This window comes from Crinia signifera, chromosome 5 (genome assembly GCF_055691185.1).
Source record: "Crinia signifera chromosome 5, ASM5569118v1, whole genome shotgun sequence".
Classification (NCBI taxonomy): Eukaryota; Metazoa; Chordata; class Amphibia; order Anura; family Myobatrachidae; genus Crinia; species Crinia signifera.
This window is the reverse complement of record NC_139221.1, coordinates 96,546,407-96,573,191: the sequence shown is the minus strand read 5'-3', so window position 1 is coordinate 96,573,191 and position 26,785 is coordinate 96,546,407. Positions and strand designations below refer to the sequence as shown.

The 26,785-nt window shown below is 40.1% G+C and overlaps 1 protein-coding gene across 1 annotated transcript; it reads left to right on the top strand.

Moving 5' to 3' along the window:
* Positions 1-1,316: 1,316 nt before the first annotated feature.
* On the top strand, positions 1,317-26,785 carry CD226 (CD226 molecule). The gene is made up of 6 exons (XM_083186258.1): positions 1,317-1,381; positions 1,522-1,854; positions 18,153-18,506; positions 22,179-22,272; positions 24,175-24,250; positions 24,779-26,785. The coding sequence occupies exons 1-6, from the start codon at positions 1,339-1,341 to the stop codon at positions 24,836-24,838; spliced, it is 960 nt and encodes a 319-aa protein (XP_083042384.1). The 5' UTR covers positions 1,317-1,338; the 3' UTR covers positions 24,839-26,785.

Below are 26,785 nucleotides of genomic sequence, written 5' to 3'. Positions count from 1 at the left end.
CTGCAGACTGGGGCTACAGTGCACCAAATGTGAGTCACCACTTGGCTCATGGGCCACTAAGGCCCACCCTGGGTGATCACTAAGGATGGGGGACTACCAATGACACCACATAATATGCTGTTTTTGTACAAATTTATGTACAGATGGAGTTGGCTTAACCTTTGCGCGTGCGCACGAGACGCTCGCACGCCCTGTAGCAATGGAGCTTCCCCCGGGTCACCGCTGCCTCCCCCGCTGCTGCCGGTCTCCCTCGCTGCCGATGGGCAGGATGCCACTGCCCCGCCGACGGAGGATTGGGACGCGCGGGTGTATTATTAATACATTTATTATTATGGGCAGTATTCAATGAGAAAAATTTGCCGTGTTTTATGGCGAGTTTGTGCTTTTCTCGCGTTGGACGGAAAAATTTGGTCTCAAAAAGTGAACAACCCTATTCAACGTGCACTTCTCGCCGTCTTTCTAAGTGATTTTTGCCGTGTCTCTCCGTGTAGCAATTCTCCATCTTTTCATGGAGAAGTGGAATGTGAACTATTAAAATAAAAGTTTTTTTGTTTTAATTTTGGTGTAAAAAAATCAGGAATTTTATTCTGTGAAGGGGCATGCTATTTTAATTCATGTGCTTATAGCACATGAATATATATTTTAATTTAAAAAAAAAAAATATATATATATATATATATATATATATATTTTTTACACAGAGCAGCCAGCAGGGGGCCGGGAGCCGAGCCGCTCATTAGATATTCATATATTCACTGCACCCGATCATTACATATGCATGATCGGGAGCAGTGACTATACCCGGTCCCCTGCTGGCTCTTGGGGGGGGGGGGCAGCTTGTGCTGCCTGGGTCCCGGGGAGCCCACCTCCCCCCCACATACGTTCTGGGGCAGGCAGGGAGACTTCAATCTCCCTGCTTGCCACCATCCCACGGCTCCCTGCCGCGGACGCTCGTCCGCTGTAGGGGTTAAGATTCGCCGCGAGGGGCAACTCACCCCTCCGACATTGAATACAGGGAGAGCGAGTGGCAGCCAGCCCTCCGGAACACAGCGAGTGTGCAGCGAATCCTAAACAGGATTCGCTGCACACGGCGATATTTTACATTGAATACTGCCCTATGATATCATGTGTCATTAGCAACATAATCTGTGTGCCAGCATCTGTTACTGTATGTGCATAAAAAAACAATACGCACAGTACCATACTGTGGGTGCACCCCTCCTCTTATGCCTATCTCACTACTCATTGTGGAAACCAACAAAGGAAATGAGGCTGCTGTATTTTAATTCAAACACGTTTGCTGTTCTTTCTTTTAAATGCGATCCCCTACTTGAGAAGATGAACATTTGTATTGGTTTGTTTTTCCTACGCATAATTAAAAGTACGATTTCACTTACTGGGTGTTTTTGTTATTTAATACTTTCTTCTTCATTTAGTGAACAGAATAAATTTTAGCACAGAAATTCAATTACTGTTTAATGCTGTGGGTGTATTGTAAAATTGTATTTCTTTTGCTTTAAGCTGTTGTAGTTGAAGAAATCGTGGATACTACAGTAACACTCAGAAAGAGAATAATTTTGGACTGCTTGTATTCCGGCAATGGGACTATACTACAGAGTAACTGGTCTAAATTTAATGGATCATTTGAAGAACAACTGTGTGCATTTCATATGAATCATGGGAAATACTTCTCGGAAAAGTACAAGGGAAGAATGTCATTTGTGGCTGAGACCTTCTCATCGGACATGTCTATAGCTTTGACAGAAACTTCAAGAGAAGACATTGGCATCTATTTCTGTTCTATCGCTCTCTTTCCAAAAGGTACTGTGAGAAAGGTCATAGCGGTGCAAGCAGGTAAGTGTTATAGCATTTTATACACAATAGTAAAGTACATCATCACAATAGCAAGATCCTTTTTATTAAAATGAAATATAATCAGGGCTATTTTTCTGCAGGCTCCAGCAGGAACTGTGGCCCTTATCTTAGTTCACTCTTTCTGACAAAATATTTCTTAGATGGACAAAACCATGTTCACTGCAGGTGAGGCAGGTGTTACTTGTGCAGAGATAATTAGATTTGGGTGGGGTTTTACACCTGCCTCACCTGCAGTGCACATGGTTTTGTCCATCTAAGAAATATTTTGTCAGAAAGCGTGAACTAGAATAAGGGCCACAGTTCCTGCTGGAGCCTGCAGAAAAATAGCCCTGAATATAATGTATTAAAATGTAATTATTAGATATATTATCTTGTTAAAATAAGTATCCTGTTTAGTAGTCTAGTTAGCTTATTGTTTATGACATGAAGGACTATATGGACTACTGTATATAACTGTCTTAGTCTTAAATAAACTGGATGCAAAATACTTTGTATGGGTCATTGGGCTGCCCGACCTTAGGTTGACATGATCAATATGGCTTAGGTCAACCTGTCGACATGGGTGGAAGGTCCACACAAGCATAAGATTGACAATCAAAAGGTCGACATGGGTATTTCACTTTTTTTGTCCCGAATGTCAACATGGACACCGTCAAAGTGTACCGCGTCCCCTCACATGGCTCACTGCTTTTGCCCTGCTTTGGGCATGGTGCCTCACTATGTTCGGCACACTATTCTATTCACCCTCCACTCCCTAGTGGATGGTTAGGCATGAAGTGACGTCTGTCGGCACATGTCAACCTTTTGACTGTTGACCTAGCCATTGTCAGCTTAATGCTTGTGTCAACCTTCCATCAATGTCGAACTATTTCAGGTGTCGATCTAAGCCATGTTGACATTCAGTGGTCGACCCAATGCATGTTGACCTTTGCTGTGTCGACCTAACGACCGTATACCAAAATACTGTACTTTTACACTAATGATGGAAATGGAAATCTCATAACAAAACAGTGAGAACTAAATTGCATAGGGATAATCTTTTATTTTTGATTACTTCTACGTCAGTTTGTCTTACTAGAAACAACGAATATATTCTATGCAGTGCTTGGCATCCTCCCAAGTCCTACTATAAGTTGTTAGAGTGATCTAATTTCTGGGAATACCATGGTTTCCACTTCCTGCCACTTTCCTGTTAGCTATAATTATTAGATGTTATTCAATACATCCATATAATATCAGGGTCAGATTAAGGCAGGGACGATAGGGGAGGTTGTCCCGGCACCCACACACATTAGGAACCCCAACCTACCAGCAGATTGTCTTGACCGTCATTCACAAATCAGTCACTACTGCAGCTGCTTAGTGAAGTTAGGAGCTGCTCAGGGGAAGTGGGGGTGGGGCTCGGGCACACTCTGGTGTTCGTGCACTCGGGCATTTGTGTGTTCAGGCGCCCGAACACACAAACGGCCAAGGGTTTCTGAGCAGCCCCAACACCTAACATCACCGGGTGGGATCTGGCGTCTGCAGGGGGCAGCGGCAGGGGAACCCCGGTGATGATAGGTCTGTAAGGTATGCGACTGGGGGGAGGGGCGACGCGGCATTTGTGTGTGCCCTACAGATGGTGAGACTGTGGTGCACATCTGGGATGCACCACTGGTGCATACATACCAATCAATGGCATGCCAGGAAAGTTCTCAGGAGAGCTTGCTCCTGCAGCCCGGCCTGAGAAATTTACAGGCATACCACCAAACAGGTTAATCTATGTCTTGCCCCTTTATTTAACTCAGAGCTCCCATCCACCAAGTGTATTCACTCTGTTATCATATTGTGCCTATCTATAGATGCACACAGATGCATTCACAAATGTAATTTCAGGCTCAGAGGACTTGCTATCCTGTAGCACATGTTGGAATTACCATGGATTGGACCTACAAAAACCACGGGCTACCAATCTTTTGGGCAGACTGCCAGACTAATAGAGTGTAGTGTTTTAAATGATTAAGTACACTTGTGGAACCACAAATCCAAGAATTCACTGCTCATGCATGAAGGTCCAGGTAGAACTATAGGTGACAAATTACACTTGCTGCCAAACCTTACTTTAACATGTCATCCGACACGTCTATTCAATTATGCATCATTTTGACAGTCCAGTCATAATTACTATTTATAAATATAACATTCCAAAGGGAATCTAGGTTATGTAATAGTCCAAATATATATATATATATATATATATATATATGTGTGTGTATGTATGTATACGGGCACTGAAAACTCACCTATTCATCAAAGCGTACCCTTCCACTGCATAAACCAGCTGGTTCTCCGACCCCTTGCCTGTTTCCTGTTTACATCCTGCTATCTAACCACCACCCCCTCGCTTGCACCTCTTGTAATCTGTCTGTCTCCCCTTCCTACTAGATTGTAAGCTCCTCCGAGTAGGGCCCTCTTCCCTCCTGTTGTCAAAGCCCACTTCTCTTCACATTTCACTCACAGCTCTCCTTTACTCCAACACTCAGTGACCATCTTCATACTCATCTCCATCATTGGCCTCAAGCCTCTAGTTGTATGTTGATTGGGTCCTCACTACTTACATTTAAGCTGTAATGTGTATTGAACTGTGGTGCTCTTTATTTGTACTGTATTTTTGTTATTTATTCAATGTTATGCCAAGTTTTTGTCTCCCTGTATTGTTCCTTTGTACGGCGCTGCGAAACACTTGTGGCGCCTTATAAATAAAATAATAATAATAATAATAATAATAATATATATATATATATATATATATATATATATAGGAGGTGAGGCGGCACTCCCAATGTGCACAAGTCCCAGCTTGGGGAGATTCTGTAACTAGCGGTGCCCTCCAAGCTTGGATCCAGATGGAGGCAAGTACAGGCAATGTAGGGGGACGGAGGTACTCGCAGTGAAATAATCACACAGTCAGGCAAGGGTTACCAACGTTTCGTGGCGGTGTTGCCACTTTATCAAGGTGCCATAGTTCTATGGCACCTTGATATCTTTATGCCCCTGGACCTGCTCATTTTAATGTAGTATAAAATGAACTGCATAGCATTATAATGTTACATAATATGAAGTGGGGCACTGTAATGTGGCATAATATGAACTGGAGACACAGTATCATAATGTTAATTCACTGTATTTTGTTGCATAAATGTGTTCTAACATTCCTACAATGTGAACTAGAGTGTTACAATTGTTCATAAAATAAACTAGAGCATTATCATCGGGCAAAAAATTGCCCACAAAGTTATAGCTACATCCCTGCCTACTACTCAGGGAGGCCATGACAATTGGATTGGGGGTTTAAGGTGGCCATACATCTACAGATCGATTGTCAGATTGGGCTGGTTTGAGCAAAAACCTGGTAATATCTAAATGACAGTTTTTGGCAGTTTTCCAGCAATCAAAGCAAATGGTCAACTGTCATTTACTCTCATCCAATACCAGGATTTTGTTCCAACCAGCCCAATCTGACAATCGATCTGTAGATGTATGGGGCCCATTACCCATGTATTTGCAAATATATGTAACCGAGATCTCTAAATTATCGTGTAGATATAAATCTGGTTACTGATATCACACAGTATTGCTGGAGGAACCAAATATGCTTTTGTTTACTCAAGATGACCCCTCCTTTGCAATCACCGGTGTGATATCACTTAACTAATTGAACATATGCCAATATATATATATATATATATATATATATATATATATATATATATATATATATATGTCTATATTACATTTACCCTAGAGAAGCTTTGTATCAATTTCCGAAATGTTACATCATACATCACATTGTTTGCTTTGGATGATGTTAATGAATGCAGAGAGAATTAATGTTGCAGATGAAGTGAGTACATTATTATAAAATGGTTAATGATGTGTAATGGGGCCGAAGAAGTTAATGATTACAATGACATATTTAATGAATAAAAGGGTGTTAATTATACTTTTTTAGTTGAATCTTTGAGGGGGGCAGCTGCGGCTGCTAGAGGGATTATAATGAGGCTGACCGCTATAATGATTATGAGGAGCTCAATGACTGTGTTTGAGAGGATATGTTAATGTTTTTATGAATTATGAGGATTTTAAACATAAGGGAAGCAAGGACAATTTTAGCTGAGGATGGGTGAGTGCCTGTAACTGAAAGAGGTGTATAGTGCTTCATAGAGCGAGTTAGATTAGATGGGTAATTCCGACCTACTAATACCTCTTTAAGACATCCAACCCGGCAATTTCCCGGCTTTTAGAGTGCTGAGTCATTTTTTTATGGAGCAGCCTTTCCCCCTTTCACACTGAAAAGCAAATTACGGGGTTAAAAATTTCAACTCTGTAATTTTCTGAATAACATGGGTCCTTTTTCTGTATGAAAGGGTCAACCCGGGTTGTAAATCCCAGGTCTCCAACCCTGGAATTTAGCAGGGACAGGGACCCAGGATTTAGGACCTGGGTTGACCCTTTCACACAGAAGAAATACCCTTGTTATTCAGATAAATTACCGGATTGAAATTTTTAACTACTGTAGGTAACATGCTGTTTAGTGTGAAAAGGTTTCAGGCTGCTCCCGGCAAAATGACCCGGCACTCTAAATGCTGGGTATTATAAGTGTCTGAAACTTACTTTGAATAGATTTCAATATTTCTATATTTCTGACTGTTATACAGGGCAATGCCAAACATAATATTTTGCCACCTATGATAAACCAGCCCATGTCCAATATCTAAAACCATTTTTAAATTATGGGCTGCTGCTTATCAGTGCTGTGTGCTTTTCTCCAGGTTAAAATGTGCCAATGACACCCTGATGCCAACATTTCAATTTATTTACACCAGTGGGATCCTATAATAAGAGCAGAGTCTCCTATACAGTTGGATGTTTGAACATACAGTACTTTGTTATCTAGAGCTTGCTCAGATATAATGTAGCAGGGTTGTTATTATGCAGTATTAATATTGCTTAGTTTAGTGGAAATATTTTATTAACATTGACATTTCTCAAAAAATGAATTTTCATATTTCAATTCATTGACTGCTGACAGATAGAGCTATCATTTAAAATAAACAGAAAAATATTCATATTGTGAAACTGCTCAGCATAACAGTAATGATTTAGTTTCTTTTCCAAAATATCATAATAACTTTGGGTTGTACATCATGCTGTAGCAGAGCTAACATTTTATAGAAGAGATTGTTCATTTTTGCATAATGCAGTTTGAAAAACAATAATTGGATGCATTTCCGAAAGCAAATTGAATTTATAAGGAACACTATCAACAATGATTAAAAAGGTTAGGTGTAAATTGCGAATGCTGTAGAATTACATGAAATCAAATGGATTTGTATGTTAAAGTTATGAGGTTCTAGTATAAGCTGATAAATGCATTTCTGTGGTAGTACATTCATTTTAGACTGGCCACTGATTATCTATTTTAATTGGTGCAAATGTGAAATTGTTTTTATTTTTTTTACATTTGCCTACCTTCTATGTGTTGGAGAGATGCGCTCCTGCACCTGTTTCCTTTTGGGCAGCAGCTGCATCAGCCCTGTAGGCTGTTTGGACACCTACGCTTGCTGTCTCCTTGTGTGCACATCCCCAGTCCCTGCGCGCTGTGTGAGTGACAGCTCTCCCAGCCAAGGGCTAGTCAGTGCGCCTAGTTAGTGTCCGTTAGCGTACCCTTCTCTCTGTGGCCCTTATTCTGGTTAACTCGCAAAGGCAATTTCCTTCACAAATGGAGAAAACCATGTGTACTGCAGGTGGGGCAGATGTAACATTTGCAGAGAGAATTAGATTTGAGTGGGGTTTTACTTCAAAGTGAGATCTATATTGCAGTGTAAAAATAAAGCAGTAAGTATTTTCCCTGCACAGAAACAAAATAACTCACCCAAATCTAAATGTCTCTGCACAAAGTTACATCTCCCCCTGCAGTGCACATGGTTTTATCCATTTGCAAAGGAATTTGCCTTTGCGAATGAACCAGAATAACCCTGTGTGTCGACCCGCGCTGCTGAGAGAGGGAAGCCCACGTTGACTGTGTGATTATTTACCTCAGAGTGTACTGAGGTGATCCTGAACTGTCCAGCCTTCGCAGTGAGAGCCACTCTTGTGTTTGAACAGGACATTCAGTGTGTTCAGCGCATCCTGAGCCCTGGCAGCTAAATTCACTGGAGGGGAGAGCATGGAGCCTGTCAATCACCGCCACTCAGACTGTACAGCGCCCGCAGTGCTAGTCTAGTACCCCTTTTACAATGAGACAAAAAAACAGGTTTTTGCCTTGTGGACCTTGGTCAAAGGTCAGCATTGGTGTAAAAGGGGCTAACCCAAGTGAATTTACACTGGAATCCAACCCTGGTCCTGACCAGGGTGAAACACTGGTAGGACCTGGGTAGTGGGCGGTGTAAATGGTCACAAACCAGGTTGGGACATCTGGGTAGTGCTGAAAGGATACAGAAGCCGGCACCAGCATTATTGACATGCTGTGGCTGTTTGGAGGCAGGGAGAAGTCGGCCACTGCTGGGGAATATAGCTTCACTGGACCCTGCTGCATGATAAAACCAGCCATCTTGATTGGCCTAAAGGACCCCATACACTACAGCGATTTGGGCCGATTTCACCCATTCCAGATGGATCGGCCCCAAATCGAATGCTTGTGATATCCCATCGGTCTGATGTGCGGTCCCGCAATGCACATGGGTGTCACCCTTCCAGCGGATAACACCAAATAGCCAGCTACTCCTCAGTGTCAAGGATCTGGTGCTGCAATGTGACATTTGGCCCCTTATTTAGACCTGATCGCAGAGCTCATTTTTTCTCAAATGGACAAAACCATGCTGCACTGCAGGTGGGGCAAATGTAACATGGGCAGAGAGAGTTAGCTTTGGGTGGGGCGTGTTCAAACTGAAATCTAAATTGCAGTGTAAGAATAATGCAGAGAGGGAGACAAAACTTGGCATTACAATGAATAAATATCAAAAATAGAGTACAGGTAAAGAGCGCCACAGTTCAATACACATTACAGCTTAAATGTAAGTAGTGAGGACTCAATCAACATACTACTAGAGGCCTGTACGGAGGTACTTTATCAACACGAGGGGTAAGCCCGGGGGAATCCCGGTTTGAGCTCTGACTATTTATCAAGATATTATATAGTATCTCTTATACTCTGCTGTGACTGAAACTAGTGACACCTAATCGCCTACAATGGGCAAAGCCAATCAGAACACTGCAGCCTCTCGGCTAGAGAGGTATGCCCGAGTTCAGTCGCAAGCGAGCGGTGCTCATTCTTCCCACCCTAATACCCCTCAAACTACCCCCCAGAAAAAAACTGCTGAGGATGTGACAACAGAAAAGGCAGAGGAAGTTACCCTGCAGCAATTACTCTCAGCAATTAACACTTGCGAATCAAACCTCAGGGGCCAGATCCACAAAGTTCAATCAGACATTATGATCTTGCATGACGATATGAACAAAATAAGGGACAAAGTGACCCAAGCAGAGAATCGTATTTCTGAATTGGAAGATACTGTGAATCCCTTAAAATTTCAGGTTAAATCTCTCTCCAACCAGGTAATTGAACTGAGGCATAAACTCCTAGACCTGGAAGGGAGAAATTGACGTAATAACGTCAGATTTATGGGGTTTGATGAACGAGCTGAGGGTGAAAATCCTGAAAATTTTTTTGAAGGTTGGTTGGTACAAACATTTGGTCGCGAGGTGTTTTCCACACAATTTGTTATCGAACGAGCCCACCGTGTCCCGCTAAGACCTCTCCCACCCGGAGGACCTGCCCGTATCCTTATCGCCAAATTGTTGAATGCAGGAGACAGGGACCGTATTCTTTCCCTAACTAGACAAAATCCGAATGTGGTCTATCAGGGGAAAAAGATATCAGCTTTTCCAGATTTCCCAGTTGAAATTCAAAAGGACAGAGCCAAATTTAAATCAATTAAAACCAGGCTCAGGGACTTAAATCTCAAATATTCCATGCTGTACCCGTCCAAACTGCGTATAGAACATAACGGAGCAACAAACTTTTTTACATCAGCGGAGGATGCAGCCATCTGGTTGGATGGAACCTTTCCAGGGAAAAAACAGCTGGGAATGAATCATTGAATAGAATCATGTTTGTCTTATGACTGTTATATTTGTTTATATAACAATCTCTAAGTAGAGATTTACACTCAGGATCTTATGGTATTGTTCAGCCGGTGTGAGGGGGAGGGGGGAGTTCCATACTGTATAAATTCTGTTTTTTGATATCCGGGGGAGTCGATCACATGCCTGGTGGTCGTTGGTTTTGTGTTTGCCCGATTTCTTATTTAATTTCGTAGTGTAATATTTGTGTGTTTTTTTTTTTTTTTTGGGGGGGGGGGGGGGGGGGCGTGAGCCAGAGGGGATTGTAGGTATGCCTGGGCTACTGGGTAATACAGGGTGGGGGGTGGGTAAGGGTTCTTCTTTTTCTTTTTTCTTTTTTCCTTCTTTCTTTTTTAATCATTGTAAGAAGGTCTGCTGCCGCATTAGCCATATTATTTACCGAGGTATATGCTTATTTACTATGAATGCTAGGGTATGGTACTACATGCTATTAAGCAAGGAACTTAATCTTAGTCTCTTTGTATTATGGTAAAATTCCTTACGTGGAATGTTAGAGGCCTTAACTGCAAAATTAAAAGGGCACTAGTCCTTAAACACTGTAAAGACCTGGGAGCAGATATTATCTGCCTCCAGGAAACTCATCTTAGCAGTAATAAAACCCATGCCCTTAAACGTCCATGGATAGGTTTCTATCATCATGCACCATTTACATCTTCTTCTAGGGGAGTGTCAATTCTCGTGAAAAAGTCTGTTGCATTTACAGCTCGTACAATTAAAACCGACCCCCAGGGCCGTTATGTGTTCATTGATTGTAGAATTAACCAGGTTGATATTTCTCTCCTAACGGTATATATTCCTCCTCCGTTTAATTTTGAGGTCATACGTGCTGCTGTAACTTTTTCTATGGAATATCCAGAAAATCTAGTAATCTGCCTAGGCGATTTTAATAATATCATGTCGCCTCAATTAGATCGTTGGTATAACAATGACAATAAAATTAATAGGGGAAGTACCAAATTTGCCGACTTTATGGCTGAAGTTGGCTGGAGAGACGTTTGGCGTGAACGTAACCCCTATATTAGGCAATATTCTTGTTACTCTCCCGCCCATCGGGTTTTCTCTAGACTGGATTTGATCTTGACTTCTGATACTGTGTTTCCTAAAATTTCCTCCATTCAGTACATTCCTCGTGGTATTTCGGATCATTCTCCCATGCTAATGGTGTGGGATATGGAGGAAGATGAAGGCCCGAGGGCATGGAAATTCCAGCCATTCTGGTTAACCCAGATCGATCAACAAATAATTGTAAAAGAGATAAAAACATTTTTTGAGATCAACCAGGGCTCTGCCCCGATTATATGTGTTTGGGATGCCTTTAAAGCCTACTTAAGAGGGATATTGATTAAACAAGTTGCATATCTAAAGGCTCAGCACCGCAGTAAAGTCGCGGAGCTGAGTGGGAATGTATCCAGTCTTGAGAATACCTATTTAGCATCGGGTGAGGATAGTGATAAAGAGGCTTGGCTTAAAGCCCAGGGGGCCTGGCTGGAATATCTGCAAGGAGTTAATTATAGACGGCTTAGGGCAAATGCTAGTCAGAACTTTTCTAACTCAGATAAAGTTGGTAGGACATTGGCGTATATGATTAACAGGGATGCTTCCTCAAATATAATTACCAAGATTAGCACAGAGTCTGGCCAGACCTTGACGTCCACTCCTGATATTCTAAAAGAATTTGTGACCCATTTTAGTCAAGTCTATATCTCTAATAATAATAATGTATCCAAAAAAGGGACTGCAGATTTTTTTACCTCCATTGTTCTCCCCCAGCTGTCTTTAGACTCACAGGCCCTTCTAAATGCACCATTTACCTTAGAAGAAATTAATCAGGTCATTCGGTCTCTGCCCAAAGGCAAAGCTCCGGGGCCCGATGGGCTTCCAGGTGAAATATACCAGAAATTCGTGGAACCATTAGGACCACGAATTCTGGAAATTTGTAAGGAGATGGATCAGAATGAGGTATTACCTTTATCAATGGCTGAGGCCACCATTGTGGTTATCCCGAAGCAGGGTAAAGACCCCACAAGTGTAAATTCTTATAGACCAATTTCATTACTTTCAACTGATATGAAAATCATAGCCAAAATAATGGCAAATAGATTAAGTCAAGTTACACAGGAGTTAGTACACCCGGACCAGTCGGGATTTATGAGGGGTAAATCTACCGCTCATAATCTTCGTAGAATTTTTACATATATCCAGAATATAAGGTTAGAAAGACGGAGCGCGGCTGTAGCATCCTTTGATATCAATAAAGCATTCGATACAGTCGAGTGGTCCTTTCTCTGGCAGACACTTGAGATTATGGGGTTAGGCCCAGGGTTTATAAAATGGATGCGGATCTTATATGCCAAGCCTACAGCTAGCATACTCATAAACGGTTTAAAATCATCTTCCTTTTTACTATACCGCGGTACGAGACAGGGATGTCCCCTGTCCCCGTTGGTCTTTTCGTTAGTAATGGAACCACTTGCACAAGCTCTCAGAGGCTGTTTGTGTCCCTCTCCGCGGGGAGCTGTCCCCAACCGAAACATTATTCTCCTCTATGCGGATGACCTATTGGTGGGCTTGGAAGACCCATCTAATGATCTTCCCAAGGTCTTCCACCATTTAAAAAAATTTGGGGAAATATCGGGGTTAACAATAAACTGGACCAAGTCCCACATATTGCCCATAGGTTCAGCCAATCCGGACCAGCTTCCTCTGGAGGGGAGCGCGGTGCCCATTGTATCCAGGTTTAAATACCTGGGCATCTTGGTTGCAAACAATCCTGATGATTTTATATCAGATAACTTGCTACCGGCTTTGGCAGAACTTAGACATAGATGTAAAAGCTGGGTTAAACTTCCTCTCTCTATTCTAGGCCGTGTAAATTTGATTAAAATGGTAGTGCTCCCTAAAATTTTATATCTGTTGCAACAAACTCCTGTGTACCTTAATGACAAATTTTTCAAGACTCTCAATAGTATTTTATCTTCATTTATTTGGAATAATAAACGGCCGAGGGTCAAAATGGCTACCCTGTGTTTGGATCGAGATAATGGTGGCCTCGCTCTTCCTAACTTTAAGTTTTATTATTACGCTGCACAATTAGTGCACCTAAAAGTGTGGACTGATCAAGGTAGTCAGACCCCAGAGTTAGTTAGGCTTATCCAAATTATAGACTCTAAGATTTCTCCTATGCAAATACTCCTCTCAGCTAGGAATCAGAAACAGTATCCCCCAATTTTACAACAAGCATTAAATGTCTGGAAAGTGTTGAATAATATGAAGGATGGTGTAGGGATAGATCCAGATTCTTCTATATTTTTAATCAAAGAGTTCGAGGAGGTAATTAAGCATCAAGGGGGTAGGCTTTGGGCTCAATTTGGAGTTACAACCATAGGTCAATTCTACCATAATGCAATCTTTAAAACCTTTGCTGCCCTACAATCTGAATTTAACTTACCATCGTCAATGTTCTACAGGTATTTACAAGTTAGAAGTGTGTTAGTACGTTACCAACAAGGTCGAACTAGATGGCTTGAGGATAACCCTATAAAAGATTTATTAATTAAAACACAAATACGACACTCTTTGGCTAGGTTTTATAGGTCTATAATGTCTAACCAATATGAGAATAACCTAGACGATCTGAGGCAGAAATGGGCCACGGAAATTCCTAATATTAATGACTCTTAGCTGCTTTGATCATGCCCAAACTTGCGACAAACTCTATCCGCATACAGCAAGTCCAATTCAACATCCTACATAGGACATATCTTACTCCAAAGAAGCTGAAATACATGGGAGGCACTGTCACGGATCAATGTCCTAAATGTGGTATGCTGGGTGCATCATTCAGGCACCTCCTCTGGGAATGTCACCAAGTACGTAGCTTCTGGGAGGCGGTCATAGGAGTTTGCCAAGTATTGGGGGTTTCCCGCGATGTGCTAACAGATTCCAATCTACTGTTGGGGACCTGGTCTGGTACGAGGTTTAATAAAGGGTTAAAGCAATTGTTAATAAATCTTAGTGCACTTGCTAAATTAATTATTGCACGGTATTGGTTGGCTCAGCGAGGGCCAATATTTCAAGAATGGTTGAATACGGTTAATAGTACTTATGAACACGAAAAATTTCACTATGCTATCAAAAAAAGACAAGATGATTTTCAAGCAATTTGGTATCTTTGGCGATCTTCACCTTATTATGTAGTAAATATCCATTTGTAAGCACACTTAAATTGTTCTTGCACTATTTTTATAATACTATTAGTTAAGAAAGTTTTCAATACAGGTCGGTAAGATCTGTGTTCACTTCTATGTTATTCTCTTAATAGGTAACTGTAATAAGTAATATATGTGTTGGGAATATGTGTATCAAATAATTTTGCTTGTCACTTTATAAATGTTTTTTTTTTTTTTTTCCTTTCCTTGCTTTGACCCATAAATCATGCCAGGCTATGCCAACAAGAGTTAAGGGGTTAGTTGGAATTGTTAACTGTACCATGGGGGACTTAGATGAGTAGAAATAGGCAGTATCTTATCTGTTTTATCTAGCATAAGTGTATCAATGTAATCTGATTATATTATTAGATTTTGGTTGCGGCAGCCTGTCCTACGATTGTAATGTAGTTGAATGTTGTTACTTATTTTTCTTTTTCTATGTAATGTCTTAAGAAACTTTAAATAAAGACTGAATTAAAAAAAAAAAAATATATAGATAAGGGATTAAAAACAGACCCCCAAAAAAATGAACCCAGACCCAGGTCTGCAAGGAAGGGCAGAGTTCCGTTGTTGAATTTCTGCTTAATTGGGTGTAAGCAAGTACCAGTGTCAAATATGATATGAAGATACCTGCAATGGATACAGATGGAGCCCGCTCCATCCTTGCAGGGGCTGGTGATTCTATAGCCAGCAGCCGGCTCTGATCAGGGGCGCGTGCGCACGAGATGCTGGCGCATGCCCCATGGCTCGGGAGCTTTCTCCGCCGCCTCCCCCGGTGCCCCTTGCCGCCCCACCATCCCCCCTATCCCTGCCCATCTCCCTGAAGTGGAGACAGGCAAGGACACGCAGCGGCACCGTCTGGAAACTAGGATGCGTGTGTGTGTGTGAGACGCGTGCGCGTCCCAGTCAGATGGAGCACCTCTGCGCCGGCGATCGCCGGGCAAGAGCCAGAGGCGCTCCATGTGTATGTTGATATTTACCCAGTGCCGCTAGAGGATTTCAATCCATTCAGATGGCATTGCAGCAGACATCCTCAAGATAACACGGCAGGGTCCTGTTTGGAATGCATTTGTAATCCAGGGGTAAAAGCAGGTGATGTTGATCTGTCCAATCCACTGGGTTCCCAAATAGTTTGCAGCCAGCAATATTATAGGTAAATCAGAAAGCAGCGCTTAGGAAAGTCCCATTAGGTTGCAGACTCCAAATGGAGAAGTGTGGGTCTGGTCCAGAAAACAACTGACGCGTTTCGCTGTATTATACAGCTTTATCAAAGGTCTGGGTCCATCAGTTATTATTTAATCCCTTATCTATATTTTTAATTTACACTTGTGCTTATTATTCCATGTATATAATCAATAAAAGTAAAATGCTTTTAAAATCTATTTAATTAGTCTATTTTACTATAAGTACTTTGAAGTATACACAGTTTACATATAAACGGTATGCGGTCATTAGGTCAACAGTTAAAAACACAAGCAAAAGGTTGACATGAGTTTTTCCTGATTTCAGTTCATACTTTACCATCCCAGTGGAAATAGAGGGAGAATATAATAGTGTGCCGAGTGCAGCAGGGCACTGTGCTCAAAGCATGGTAGGCAGAGTGAGCCATGCCAGGGGACATGGTACACTAATACGGTTTCCATATCCACCTATGTCGACATAGACAACAATAAAATATGAAAAATCCATCTCGAAACTTTTCACATGTCAACATTTACCATGTTGACCTTTTGACCATGTCAACCTAATGCATGTCGACATTTTTCATGTGTCCAACTTCTGCCTGTCAACCAATAGTGGTCAATCTATTGACTGTTGATCTAGACATAAAACTCCCACATAAAACATGACAAACATAGTTCTAGAATAAGGGCAGAATACTGTTTGCTACTGTACATTGTGCAGCAAAATTTGCTTTATTGTGGAAAACAAGGTACATACCCACATTTGGAATCCTGTCCCAATCCATTTTTTTGTTAATTACGTAACTTGTATGGGAAGACCTTACCTAAACCAATGTTTTGTAAGAATCAGTGTGTGGTGCAGAACTACAGAAAATATACAGGGCTATTGAGACTGGAATTTATGGCACCAAATGCTGTTTACACCCCCTAAATGCACAATGCCATTATGTCATGCCAAAGAGGTAAGGCTGATAGCTGCCTGGCAGAATAGCTATGTACCCCTTCTCTACATTTATGTTCCTCTCTCCCAGTCCCAGTACACGGATTCGGCATGAAAAGCCAGCGCCCCCCCTTGCGGGCTTGCTGCGCTCGCCACGCAGCGGGCCCGGTGCCTCGCTACGCTCGGCACACTAATTTATTCTCCCTCCGAGGGTGTCGTGGACACCCACGGGGGGAGAAAGTGTCGGGATTTCGGCGTTCGGGATTCCGGCATCGGGATTTTGAACGCCGGGATTTAAACTGCATCCCCAGTACACATTCTCCCTTTCTGTTGCCTCTTCCCCTGCCAGTCCCAGCAAACATTCTTCCATTCTGTTGTCTATTCCCCTGCCGGGCCCAGAAAACAGTCTTCCATTCTGTTTTCTCTTCCCCTGCCAGTTCCAGCAATCATTCTTCCATTCTGTTGTCTTTCCCTCCCAGTCCCAGCAAACATTCTTCCATTCTGTTGTCTCTTTCCCTCCCAGTCCCAGCAAACATTATTTCATTCTGTTTCCTCTTCCCCTCCCAGTCCCAGCAAACATTCTTCCATTCTGTTGTCTCTTTCCCTCCCAGTCCCAGCAAACATTATTTCATTCTGTTTCCTCTTCCCCTGCCCGTCCCAGCAAACATTCGTCCATTCTGTTGTCTATTTCCCTCCCAGTCCCAGCAAACATTATTTCATTCTGTTTCCTCTTCCCCTGCCAGTCCCAGCAAACATTCTCCCATTCTGTTGTCTCTTCCCCTGCCAGTTCCAGCAATCATTCTTCCATTCTGTTGTCTCTTCCCCTGCCAGTCCCAGAAAACATTCTTCCATTCTGTTGTCTCTTCCCCTGCCAGTCCCAGCAAACATTATTCCACTCTGTTGTCTCTTCCCCTGCCAGTCCAAGCAAACATTCTTCCATTCTGTTGTCTCTTCCCCTGCCAGTTCCAGCAAACATTCTCCCATTCTGTTGTCTCTTCCCCTGCCAGTTCCAGCAAACATTCTCCCATTCTGTTGTCTCTTCCCCTGCCAGTTCCAGCAATCATTCTTCCATTCTGTTGTCTCTTCCCCTGCCAGTCCCAGAAAACATTCTTCCATTCTGTTGTCTCTTCCCCTGCCAGTTCCAGCAATCATTCTTTGATTCTGTTGTCTTTCCCTCCCAGTCCCAGCAAACATTCTCCCATTCTGTTGCCTCTTCCCCTGCCAGTTCCAGCAAACATTCTTCCATTCTGTTGTCTTTTCCCCAGCCAGTCCCAGCAAACATTATTCCATTCTGTTGTCTCTTTCAATCCCAGTCCCAGCAAACATTCTTCCATTCTTTAGTCTCTTCCCCTCCCAGTAACAACATTTCTGTTTGCAGTCTGCTGTCACTTCCCCTCCCAGTCCCAGCACCCCATTTCTAAATCTGCTGCACTTTTAACTTTTAACAGTTGGGAGGTATGGTAAGATACTTATTCTTTAGATGGGGCTATATAATGCTGAACATTTATAATGATAATTTAATTAGAACCTTATTAGGTTTAACAGTTGGGAGGTATGGTAAGATACTTATTCTTTAGATGGGGCTATATAATGCTGAACATTTATAATGATAATTTAATTAGAACCTTATTAGGTTTAGAATAAATGTCCAGTTTTTTTTATATAGGTGTGTGTCCATTAACCAAGTCTTACATGATCTTGTTGCTATTCTTGTTGTACAATATATATTTTCTACAAATTTCTTTTGTTATCTTTTTGTAGATGAGTTCAGCAAAAATATACCCTCCTCTAATCAAACATTTTCAGAAAACACAATGGTTTCATTGAATTTCCAGTACACTTTGGGAGGAGGAGATGTGAAAAAAGTGACTTTGGAAAAATTTCAAGATTTGAAGACGGACACTATCATTGTTTGTGAAAAGCAAACAACTGGTAGAACGAAGGCGGCATATGGATTTGATTTCATTAACCGTAGCTATGTAAACTGTTCCATACTGCAAAACATTACTATGTTAATTTATCAAGCTACAAGGATGGATAAAGGTCTATACAAATGTCTCTTCAGTACAGGGAAACAAACCCAAACCATTGTAGTGAATTTGCATCTAAAGAAAGGTAACACATATTTTCATGTTTGGTTCTGGTATTATAGAACTGATGATTGGTTGCCCCACTTAGGGGGTCGGGAGCACACCTGCACGGTAAATATATAGAATTGTATGTTTCCTTATAATCTTAGGAAAAATATAGAAAGGAACCCAGTTTTCGAAAGTGCTATTGGGGGGTGCTGTTCCCAACAGTCATGGGTTGAACATATTATTTTTAATTCACTTCTTCATAAAATTCTAGCACAATGTATGTGTATACTGTATGTCTTGTTTTTGTCTGTGATTTTAACCTCTTTATTTCACTGTTATTTCCCTGAATGTATCAGTAGGGAATTTAAATAAATTGTATTAAAAGTTAAGTTTTATATTACCAAAGTGTGCGTCCCAAAAAGCAGTCCCTTTTTCTTTACATATTATAGAACTGATCCCAGATCTCAGCCCCAGTCTAGTTGGTGCTTAGTGTAATATCCTAAAAGTATAATTATTTGCACCTTTGCTGAATTCCAGCCAGCAGAATAAGTATGGCAACCTTTTGGGAGTTAAGTTTGGCAATTATAGAATATCCAGACTGAGGGATGTGTTTTACAACACTTTTGTTGCCTTTACACAATGTAGTTTAGTTCTCAACAGGAAGTAGAGTAGTAGTAGTAGTGGGTTATTTATGTTATGTTTCCATGGCACCTCTCAGAAAGGATCAGCCAGTGTATATGCACTATATGGTTAACAATGCGCAGCAACGTTGTTTGTTATCTGTAGATGCAGCTCAATCTGAAGATACTGTATTGTCAGCTTCAGCATACTATTAGATGTGGCCATGTGGATATATTTAGTAAAATCGTTCAGTGTGTACACACTATATTGTTTGCCCAGGAGTTCCAGGGAGTTCAAGGGAAATCCTGAGTGGCATCGTATTGTTTCTAGTGTCGACTAGTGTGTATCCAGCACGGATGGTGTAATGGTTAGCAGTACTATCTCACAGCACTGAGGTCATAGGTTCAATTCCCACCATGGCTCTAACTGTGCGGAGTTTGTATATTCTCCCCGTGTTTGTGTGGGTTTACTCCGGACACTCCGGTTTCCTCCCACAATTCAAAAATATACTGGTAGGTCAATTGGCTTCCAACAAAAATTAACTCTAGAATGTCTGTGTGCGTGTACATGTGGTAGGGAATATAGATTGTAAGCTCCACTGGGGCAGGGACTGGTGTGAATGAGCAACTATGCTCTGTAAAGTGCTGCGGAATATGTGTGCACTATATAAGAAACTGTTAATAAATAAATAAATAAGACTGCCAGAAAAAAACAGGTGTTGCGACGAGTGTTAGAAACTTGATGTGTTAGAAATAAAAAAATATTATTACTATAATTGATAAGATGTGTTCCTAGTTTAAGTCTGTTTTATGTTAATGGTGACCCTAGTTATTTTTTATACACATTTTTGCATCTAGATATTTTGGGATTTGTTTGTACGTTTTAGAATTTTTCATCAGACATAAGAGGTAGCGCCAGATTTGGTTCATTATTGGTTTATATTTTTAGCCTCCAAAATGCTGAATAACAATTTGAAGAGTTTTACAAAGAAGACATACACTAAATTGCTTAATTTATAATCTTGCTACAAAAGTGTAATTTATAGCATTTTTTGTTTTAAGATTTTTTTTAAGGGCTAAACTAAAAATATTTGTATGTTAAGTTAAATCTTATGTAATACAAAGAATTGTGCACTATGGCTTAGCTCACTGTCATTAAGTCAACAGCAAAAGGACGACAACAAGCAAAAAGGTCAACATTGAAAAGATCGACATATGAAAAGGTTGACATGAGTTTTTACAAGTTTTTTTGCATCAACATCGACACCTCCGCCTAAAACTTCACTCATCATGCTTCAGGCCAGGTGCTTCGCTCCACAACCGTTGCACTCCACACAAAACAAGATTACAGAATAATGACCGCGCCCCAGATACTGCTGCCAAAAATTAATCCCAGGACTCCTAGAATCCTGAAGAGATACACTGGTGGGAGGAGGTGATACTTGGTGGGAGGAGGTGATACCTGGAACCTTGTTGTGTTTTTGGCTGCGAGTCATCTTCGGCTGTTGGGGGACCTCTCCATCCGGATAGGAGAGCAACCCTGAAAAACTCGCAAGCACCAGGTGTCTCCCCATTTTTATGGAATTTTAACAGACTTTTATTGAATCTTTTGGAATTCTGTATGAACAATAAAGTGTCTACTATTTGCACCAAATTGGATTGGACCTCTATCCCCAAAAACGCATGTGGACCCTTTCATGTGTTGACCTTTTTTGTTTCACCCTTTTTTCAATTACAACTATGTGTATGTAGACCTTTGTCAAGATTGCCATTGTGCATGTCGGCCTTTTGGTATCAACCTATTGACTTATTTCCTAGACATTGTCAGTTAGCCATCCTGGTTCCAGCAGTTTAGCCTTTCCCCTTGGCATTGGTGTGTCTTACTTTAGACAGGAAAAATAGATTATACTTCTTCTTTTTCTAGCTGGTAAGAGGTGTTCTCCAAAATGATTTGTGTTTTTTCTTAATATCTACTATAGCTGTAAAAATGGACCATGCTGCATTTTTCTAGAGGTTATCACACATCAAAGTATGAGACTTAAATGTCCAATGGTTGTTCCAATAAATGTTTATAACTTTTGGAAAATAAATGAGATTCTTTTGTTTTAAGCAGTTGAATATTTGCCAGACTGATGCCAAAGGGAACTTCGTCTACTATACCATTTAATCTGTTCTTGCTACTATTATATATGGCTTTCAGAAGTATTAGGTTTGGGAATTTGGGAACACCATTAAACAGTGGCGTAACAATAGCAGACCCCGCAGTGGCGGGGAGGCACTGTATAAGTGTTGGTGCTAAGCATCTGTGGGGCTATTGTAACACCCCTCAGGGCCCACAGATTTACTTGTCTACGGTCCAGGCTCCCCTCCTGGGTTCTGTTGCTAATGAGGAGGCATTGGCCTCCTGTAACATCCTTAAAAACTGTCTGCTGTATGGGGGCAGATATTTTGTGATTGTCCATTTTCATTAGCAGCAGGAGCCAGGAGGGGAGCTGGTACCGCAGACAAGATCTGTGGGTCCGTGCCACATAAGCAGCATGCAGACGGGTAAAGCAGGGGCTGGCGGTTAACTTTACTTGGTGGGTGCTGACAAAATTTTCGGTGGGGGGTGCAAATCTAGTAGTTAAGCCACTGCAAAATAACCAAATATCTTTGCAATCATCTATATACAGTAACAATCATGGATGGACTGTCCTGGGATAGAAACACACAGTAGGAAGAGATTAGGGGAGCTCCACCCTCCCCTTCCTACTGCTCCAACAATGAAGGAAAATGGAGGGAAGGCTCATGGTGAGGACAGGATCTGACCTCATGTTGCAGCTATGGTGAATGTAGGCGATGAAAGGGAGAGTAGAACCCCCTTGACCTGACATTTGCTGGATCCATTATTCTAGAGACCAATAAATCTGTTGTTTTATTAAGAAAGATCCTAAAATTGGTAAAACATAAACATGCCCATAACAGTGCAAGATGAAATATAGCAATAAAGTTAAAATATACAGCAAATTATCATACCTGTTTTATATTTTAAAATACTTTATAATGCTTTTACAATTGTTTTTATATTTTATATAATTATCTCTCTTTAGGTATTTCTCCACTTTACACTGTTGTTCTAATGTATGGGGGATCTTTATTTATTATTATCGTGATCATCTTTACAGCAGCTATATGTGTTATAAGGTAAGTGCTATAATAACTATCAACTTCACATTGGTTAACAATCTGATAGCTTCTTATAAGAAATAATGAATACTTCACACTAACTTGTATGATTATGTTAAAAGTAATGCTACAAATATAATCAACTCATTTATATATTTTATGCAGATTACTTATGAACTAAAAGGTACTTCACACAGGGGCGGCATGCATGTTTATTGAGAGACCGTTACTGGCCCCTGCCTCTGTGAGAAAGGTTTCTGATAAACTCATATTGATGACTAGTCACATTCCACTTCTATTTACTATAATTTTATGTTCATTTTATGTTAAAGTATTTGCCAGTGAGTAAGTCTTGCGGCCATATTAAGGAGTCCATATAAATGGATTTTAGAAGAATTTGTGATGTATTACCAAGGCTAGTCTTCACCCTATGACTAAATAAACTATGTGCTACAGGTTGTCTTCCAAAATGATTGACCCAGTAGTGTACCAATTCACCTAGTGCTCTCTCTCTCTCTCTCTCTCTCTCTCTCTCTCTCTCTCGGTGATGGGTATCTGGGCCTATTGCCAAGGTAATGGTTCTATGACTTGTTCAATCCTGCCTTAATGGTCCACGAGTCACTAACTTTCAAAATGTATGGGTGCAATCATATATAAATTTACCATAGTACCATCAACTGATTATTACCATTTCCAATACTTAACATTCTAAGATGAATAAAAAAGGAACGAGGACTATAATATCCATAAATATGGCTCCGCTTATTTTAATCCTACAACTTTCCTTTAGCCTCTATGGTGTATCTATAATGACTAACAGCCAAAGAGGATTGGTGTAGATTATTGTAACTGATTTTTAACCTACATTACTACTTTCCACTACCCTCTGAAGCATATCCAAAGTGAGTAACATATTATATATTGTTGAAACTGGGCAGCTTGTATCATTATAGATAATGTTAAGTAAGTATATTCAGTAAATATCCAGTAATTGTCATTTCCATGGAGATGTCATGACTGACTTTCGCCAACCTCCACTATAACGTATTCCTAGCTTAGTACATCCATCATCTATCAATGATTGTAAATGAGGTTTGGCTATAAGGAAATGTAGTGAAACTTTTTTTTCTGAAATGTTTAGGACACATTTTTTTAAAATATGCTACAATGCATTCAAAATGATATTTCTTTTTCTAATCTTGAGGTTTTCAACAGTGCTACTCATATGGACTTTTTGTAGGAGTGCTTAACGATCATCTCTGTTTACACGATATTCTTACTGGAGAAAACCCTTGGTTTACTTTTGTATTTAAGGTTTTCTGGCCTTCTTACAAGAGATCTTGTGCTTGTAGTCTGATTATGATGGGATCTGGACTTTAGGTTTACATGGAATAGGCCTACAGTCAATAGATCACCTACTATTGGTCATTGTGCATTGTCCACCATTGAGCACAGTAGAAACTATAATGTAATGTCAAAATTCAGTATCTGCCCTTTTTCTTTACTTTACCATTCACATAGACTACGATTGGGAACCATAAAGTGGTCCACCCTAAACCATGGTGAACATACCCAGTACAATAATTGGGGGTTTCATGTGCTCAAATCTACAACTTAACACCTAAAAACTGAAAAACGAATGTCAATTTTTTTATGTTTCAACCATTTTTGTGTCTACTATAGACTGTAGACACTCTTATGCTAAATACTTTCGACCCTATGATTCATAACCAATTAGGATAACATCAGCATTTATATTACATCAACTATTTATGTGTATTGTAAATTTTAATTTTTACAAAATCGTACATTGGCCATTGTGTACTTTGTTTTCAAATGAAAATATAATTCAAATTCTTAATTAGATAAAAATGTAAAAAACAACTATTAACTGGTGAAACATGTTTATTCTCAATATAGGAAATGGAAACGCAATCGCAGAGAGAATACACCACCAACAACTCTTTTCAATACAACAAATAGTACTATTTATCAGGTAAAACGATACATTGCTAAACATATAAATGTGATAATAAATTTACGACTGTATTTCAACTTTTTAGAAAATATCCTGTAAATAAAAATACATATTTTCTTTTTTTTGCTTCAAATTCAATTGTGCATAACCTCAGTCATAACGATGTATATTTTTTAAATATTTTATATTATTACTGACATATTTAGATAAAGATATTTCCTGAGGGTCTTTAACCCTAGTCTTAAATTATTTCTGCTTGATTTGTATGGGAGATGACCTTCCTCATCAGCACCAGCAGACATACCACTTAGAACTTTAAAGTGTATATTCTGCATCAATTTAAGACAATGATTAAAAACCACTTACCACATATTGTGACCTTTATACTGAATGGCCTTAATGTTTGCTGCGAAGATATTTCACATTTATTTTCCCACAATTACCAATATCAAGGGAGTACTTCATTCTGTATGATCTTGCTTTTATCTTTAATATTATTTTAGAAATTGTATACTCACTATGACCAGGCTTATTTCTTTCTTTCAGAATAAAGCTGAAATAAAGATTGAAGAGCACATTTATGCCAACTGTCAATTTAAACCATGAGAATAGAAACAATGGTGGATGGACATGATTAGAAAATAATTATACTGTGTATATGGATTTGCAACTATTCCAAGTTGTGTTGTCAGAATATATCAACATCTTCTGATTATCTCATATTACTTTAACTCACTAGCCATCATAGTACAGAGTTTAGTATTACTAATTTAACCATCTGAAACATTATTGTGGTTAAGAACTTTGGTGACAAATAGCAGTTGTGTAATTCCCCTGTCTGTGATCTGCTGCCACTTATTTTCACACCTTTTGAAACAAATTTTGATCATCAGTTACTTTTTCAGCTATTGTTGTGTGATGTCTTTGAATCTACTACAATGTATTACATATCTTTTAAATGTTGAAGAGCCAGATGCACTAATCTTCAAAAAGTGATAAAGTGGAGAGTGATAAACTACTAGCCAATCAGCTCCTACAGTAGCTGCCATGTTACAGGCTGAGTTTAAAAGATGAAAGGTAGAAGCTGATAGGCTGGTTTTTTATCACCTCCACTTTATCACTTTAGGAAGCTTAGTGCATCTGGCCCGAAGCCTGATAAAAATCATTGGAGATATGCTTGTTATTGTGTTCTTAAATATTGCGACTTAGCTGTTTTACAATGAAGTTATAAATCTAGTCAACTGGACATGTTATCATAATTAGACCTACACAAAGTTAAAAGCACCACGCAAATACTGACTCCACCTGATTCCTACCACTTCCAGCAATGGGACTGTGTGCTTTAATGGCCAAGAGACAACCCTCAGTTCCAACTCAGAAGATAATGGGGCACCAATCAGGATGAAGACATTAATATGATGCCCTCACTGTTCCTAGACCAAACCATGGTTCATATTGATATGGACATAATAGGAACAGGATCCAAAACATCAATAATGGTAGATTAATGGTTTTAACTATGAGTTATGGCTTTTGTGACTGAACAGTTGAATGCATCTTCCATGACAGTAAACAGGATGAGGCTGTAGCTCTTCTTATGTTTGCATGTTTCATTTGTTATGACAAATTCAATACCCGTAAAAATGGTATAGCCACTATAAAAAAATCTTTCATAAAGCCTTTATATATGTGGACACCAACCTAGATGGTGATTTGTGCTAATGGGTACCAGTACTTGGCTGTACATAATACTAAAAATTGTCATTATTCACACCTGTTACTGAGTGTGAAATTAGCTTTGTGAAATTAGTGTATTCTGCTTTGTTTAGTTAGCCAGGCACTATTGTATGAAAATAGGAAACAAAAAGAGGTGTGGTCAGGAAAGGTCAATGTCAATTCAATGTAGCCCTGCAGCCAAATGGTACTATCAAAGAATTTGCCGATTCTTCTACACAACAATACTGAAAACAACAAAAACTACTGATGCTGTTATGGCAAATTTATTATTCTCCTTTTGAAGTTCAATGTCAATTTGCTATTTATGTCAATTTGTTCTTATTAAAATAATCTGACTTTAAGGAGAAGTTTTATATTGTAAATCAGCAGAAAAAGGAAGGTAATCATGGGTCACGACTGTTTGGCCAGCCCGACAGTCGTGACCCGGTCCCGTTCTCGACCGACTCAACTGCATCTCGTCAGGTGGGATTTAATGTCCCACCTACCAAATGACAAAAAGAGGGCGTTGTTGCGAGATACCAATCCATGGCCGTTTTCGTCAGAATGGGCCCGACTGCTTCAACATGTGGATCTGTTCTTCTAAGATGCCTGTTCAATGCTGTTGGGAAAGACAGCATTGAATAGGCACCCGCTACTATTTTCTATTGGAAATAGCGGCGGATGCCTATTCAATGCTGTCTTTAAAGAGATTTGAATTATTTCCTGACTTGAATTAATCCGCCTCAGACACCAAGATATGGGAATTAATGGATGCTGTACAAACATCCTTTAAGACCAATAATGGTAAAACAAAAAGACATAAATAAAATCCACATT

Coding starts and splice junctions, on each gene's coding strand:
- CD226 (XM_083186258.1), top strand. CDS start 1,339: ATGAACATTTGTATTGGTTTGTTTTTCCTACGCATAATTAAAA. Junction 1,382..1,521: donor TTTCCTACGCATAATTAAAA/GTACGATTTCAC, acceptor TTTTGCTTTAAG/CTGTTGTAGTTGAAGAAATC. Junction 22,273..24,174: donor GCAGCTATATGTGTTATAAG/GTAAGTGCTATA, acceptor TTCTCAATATAG/GAAATGGAAACGCAATCGCA.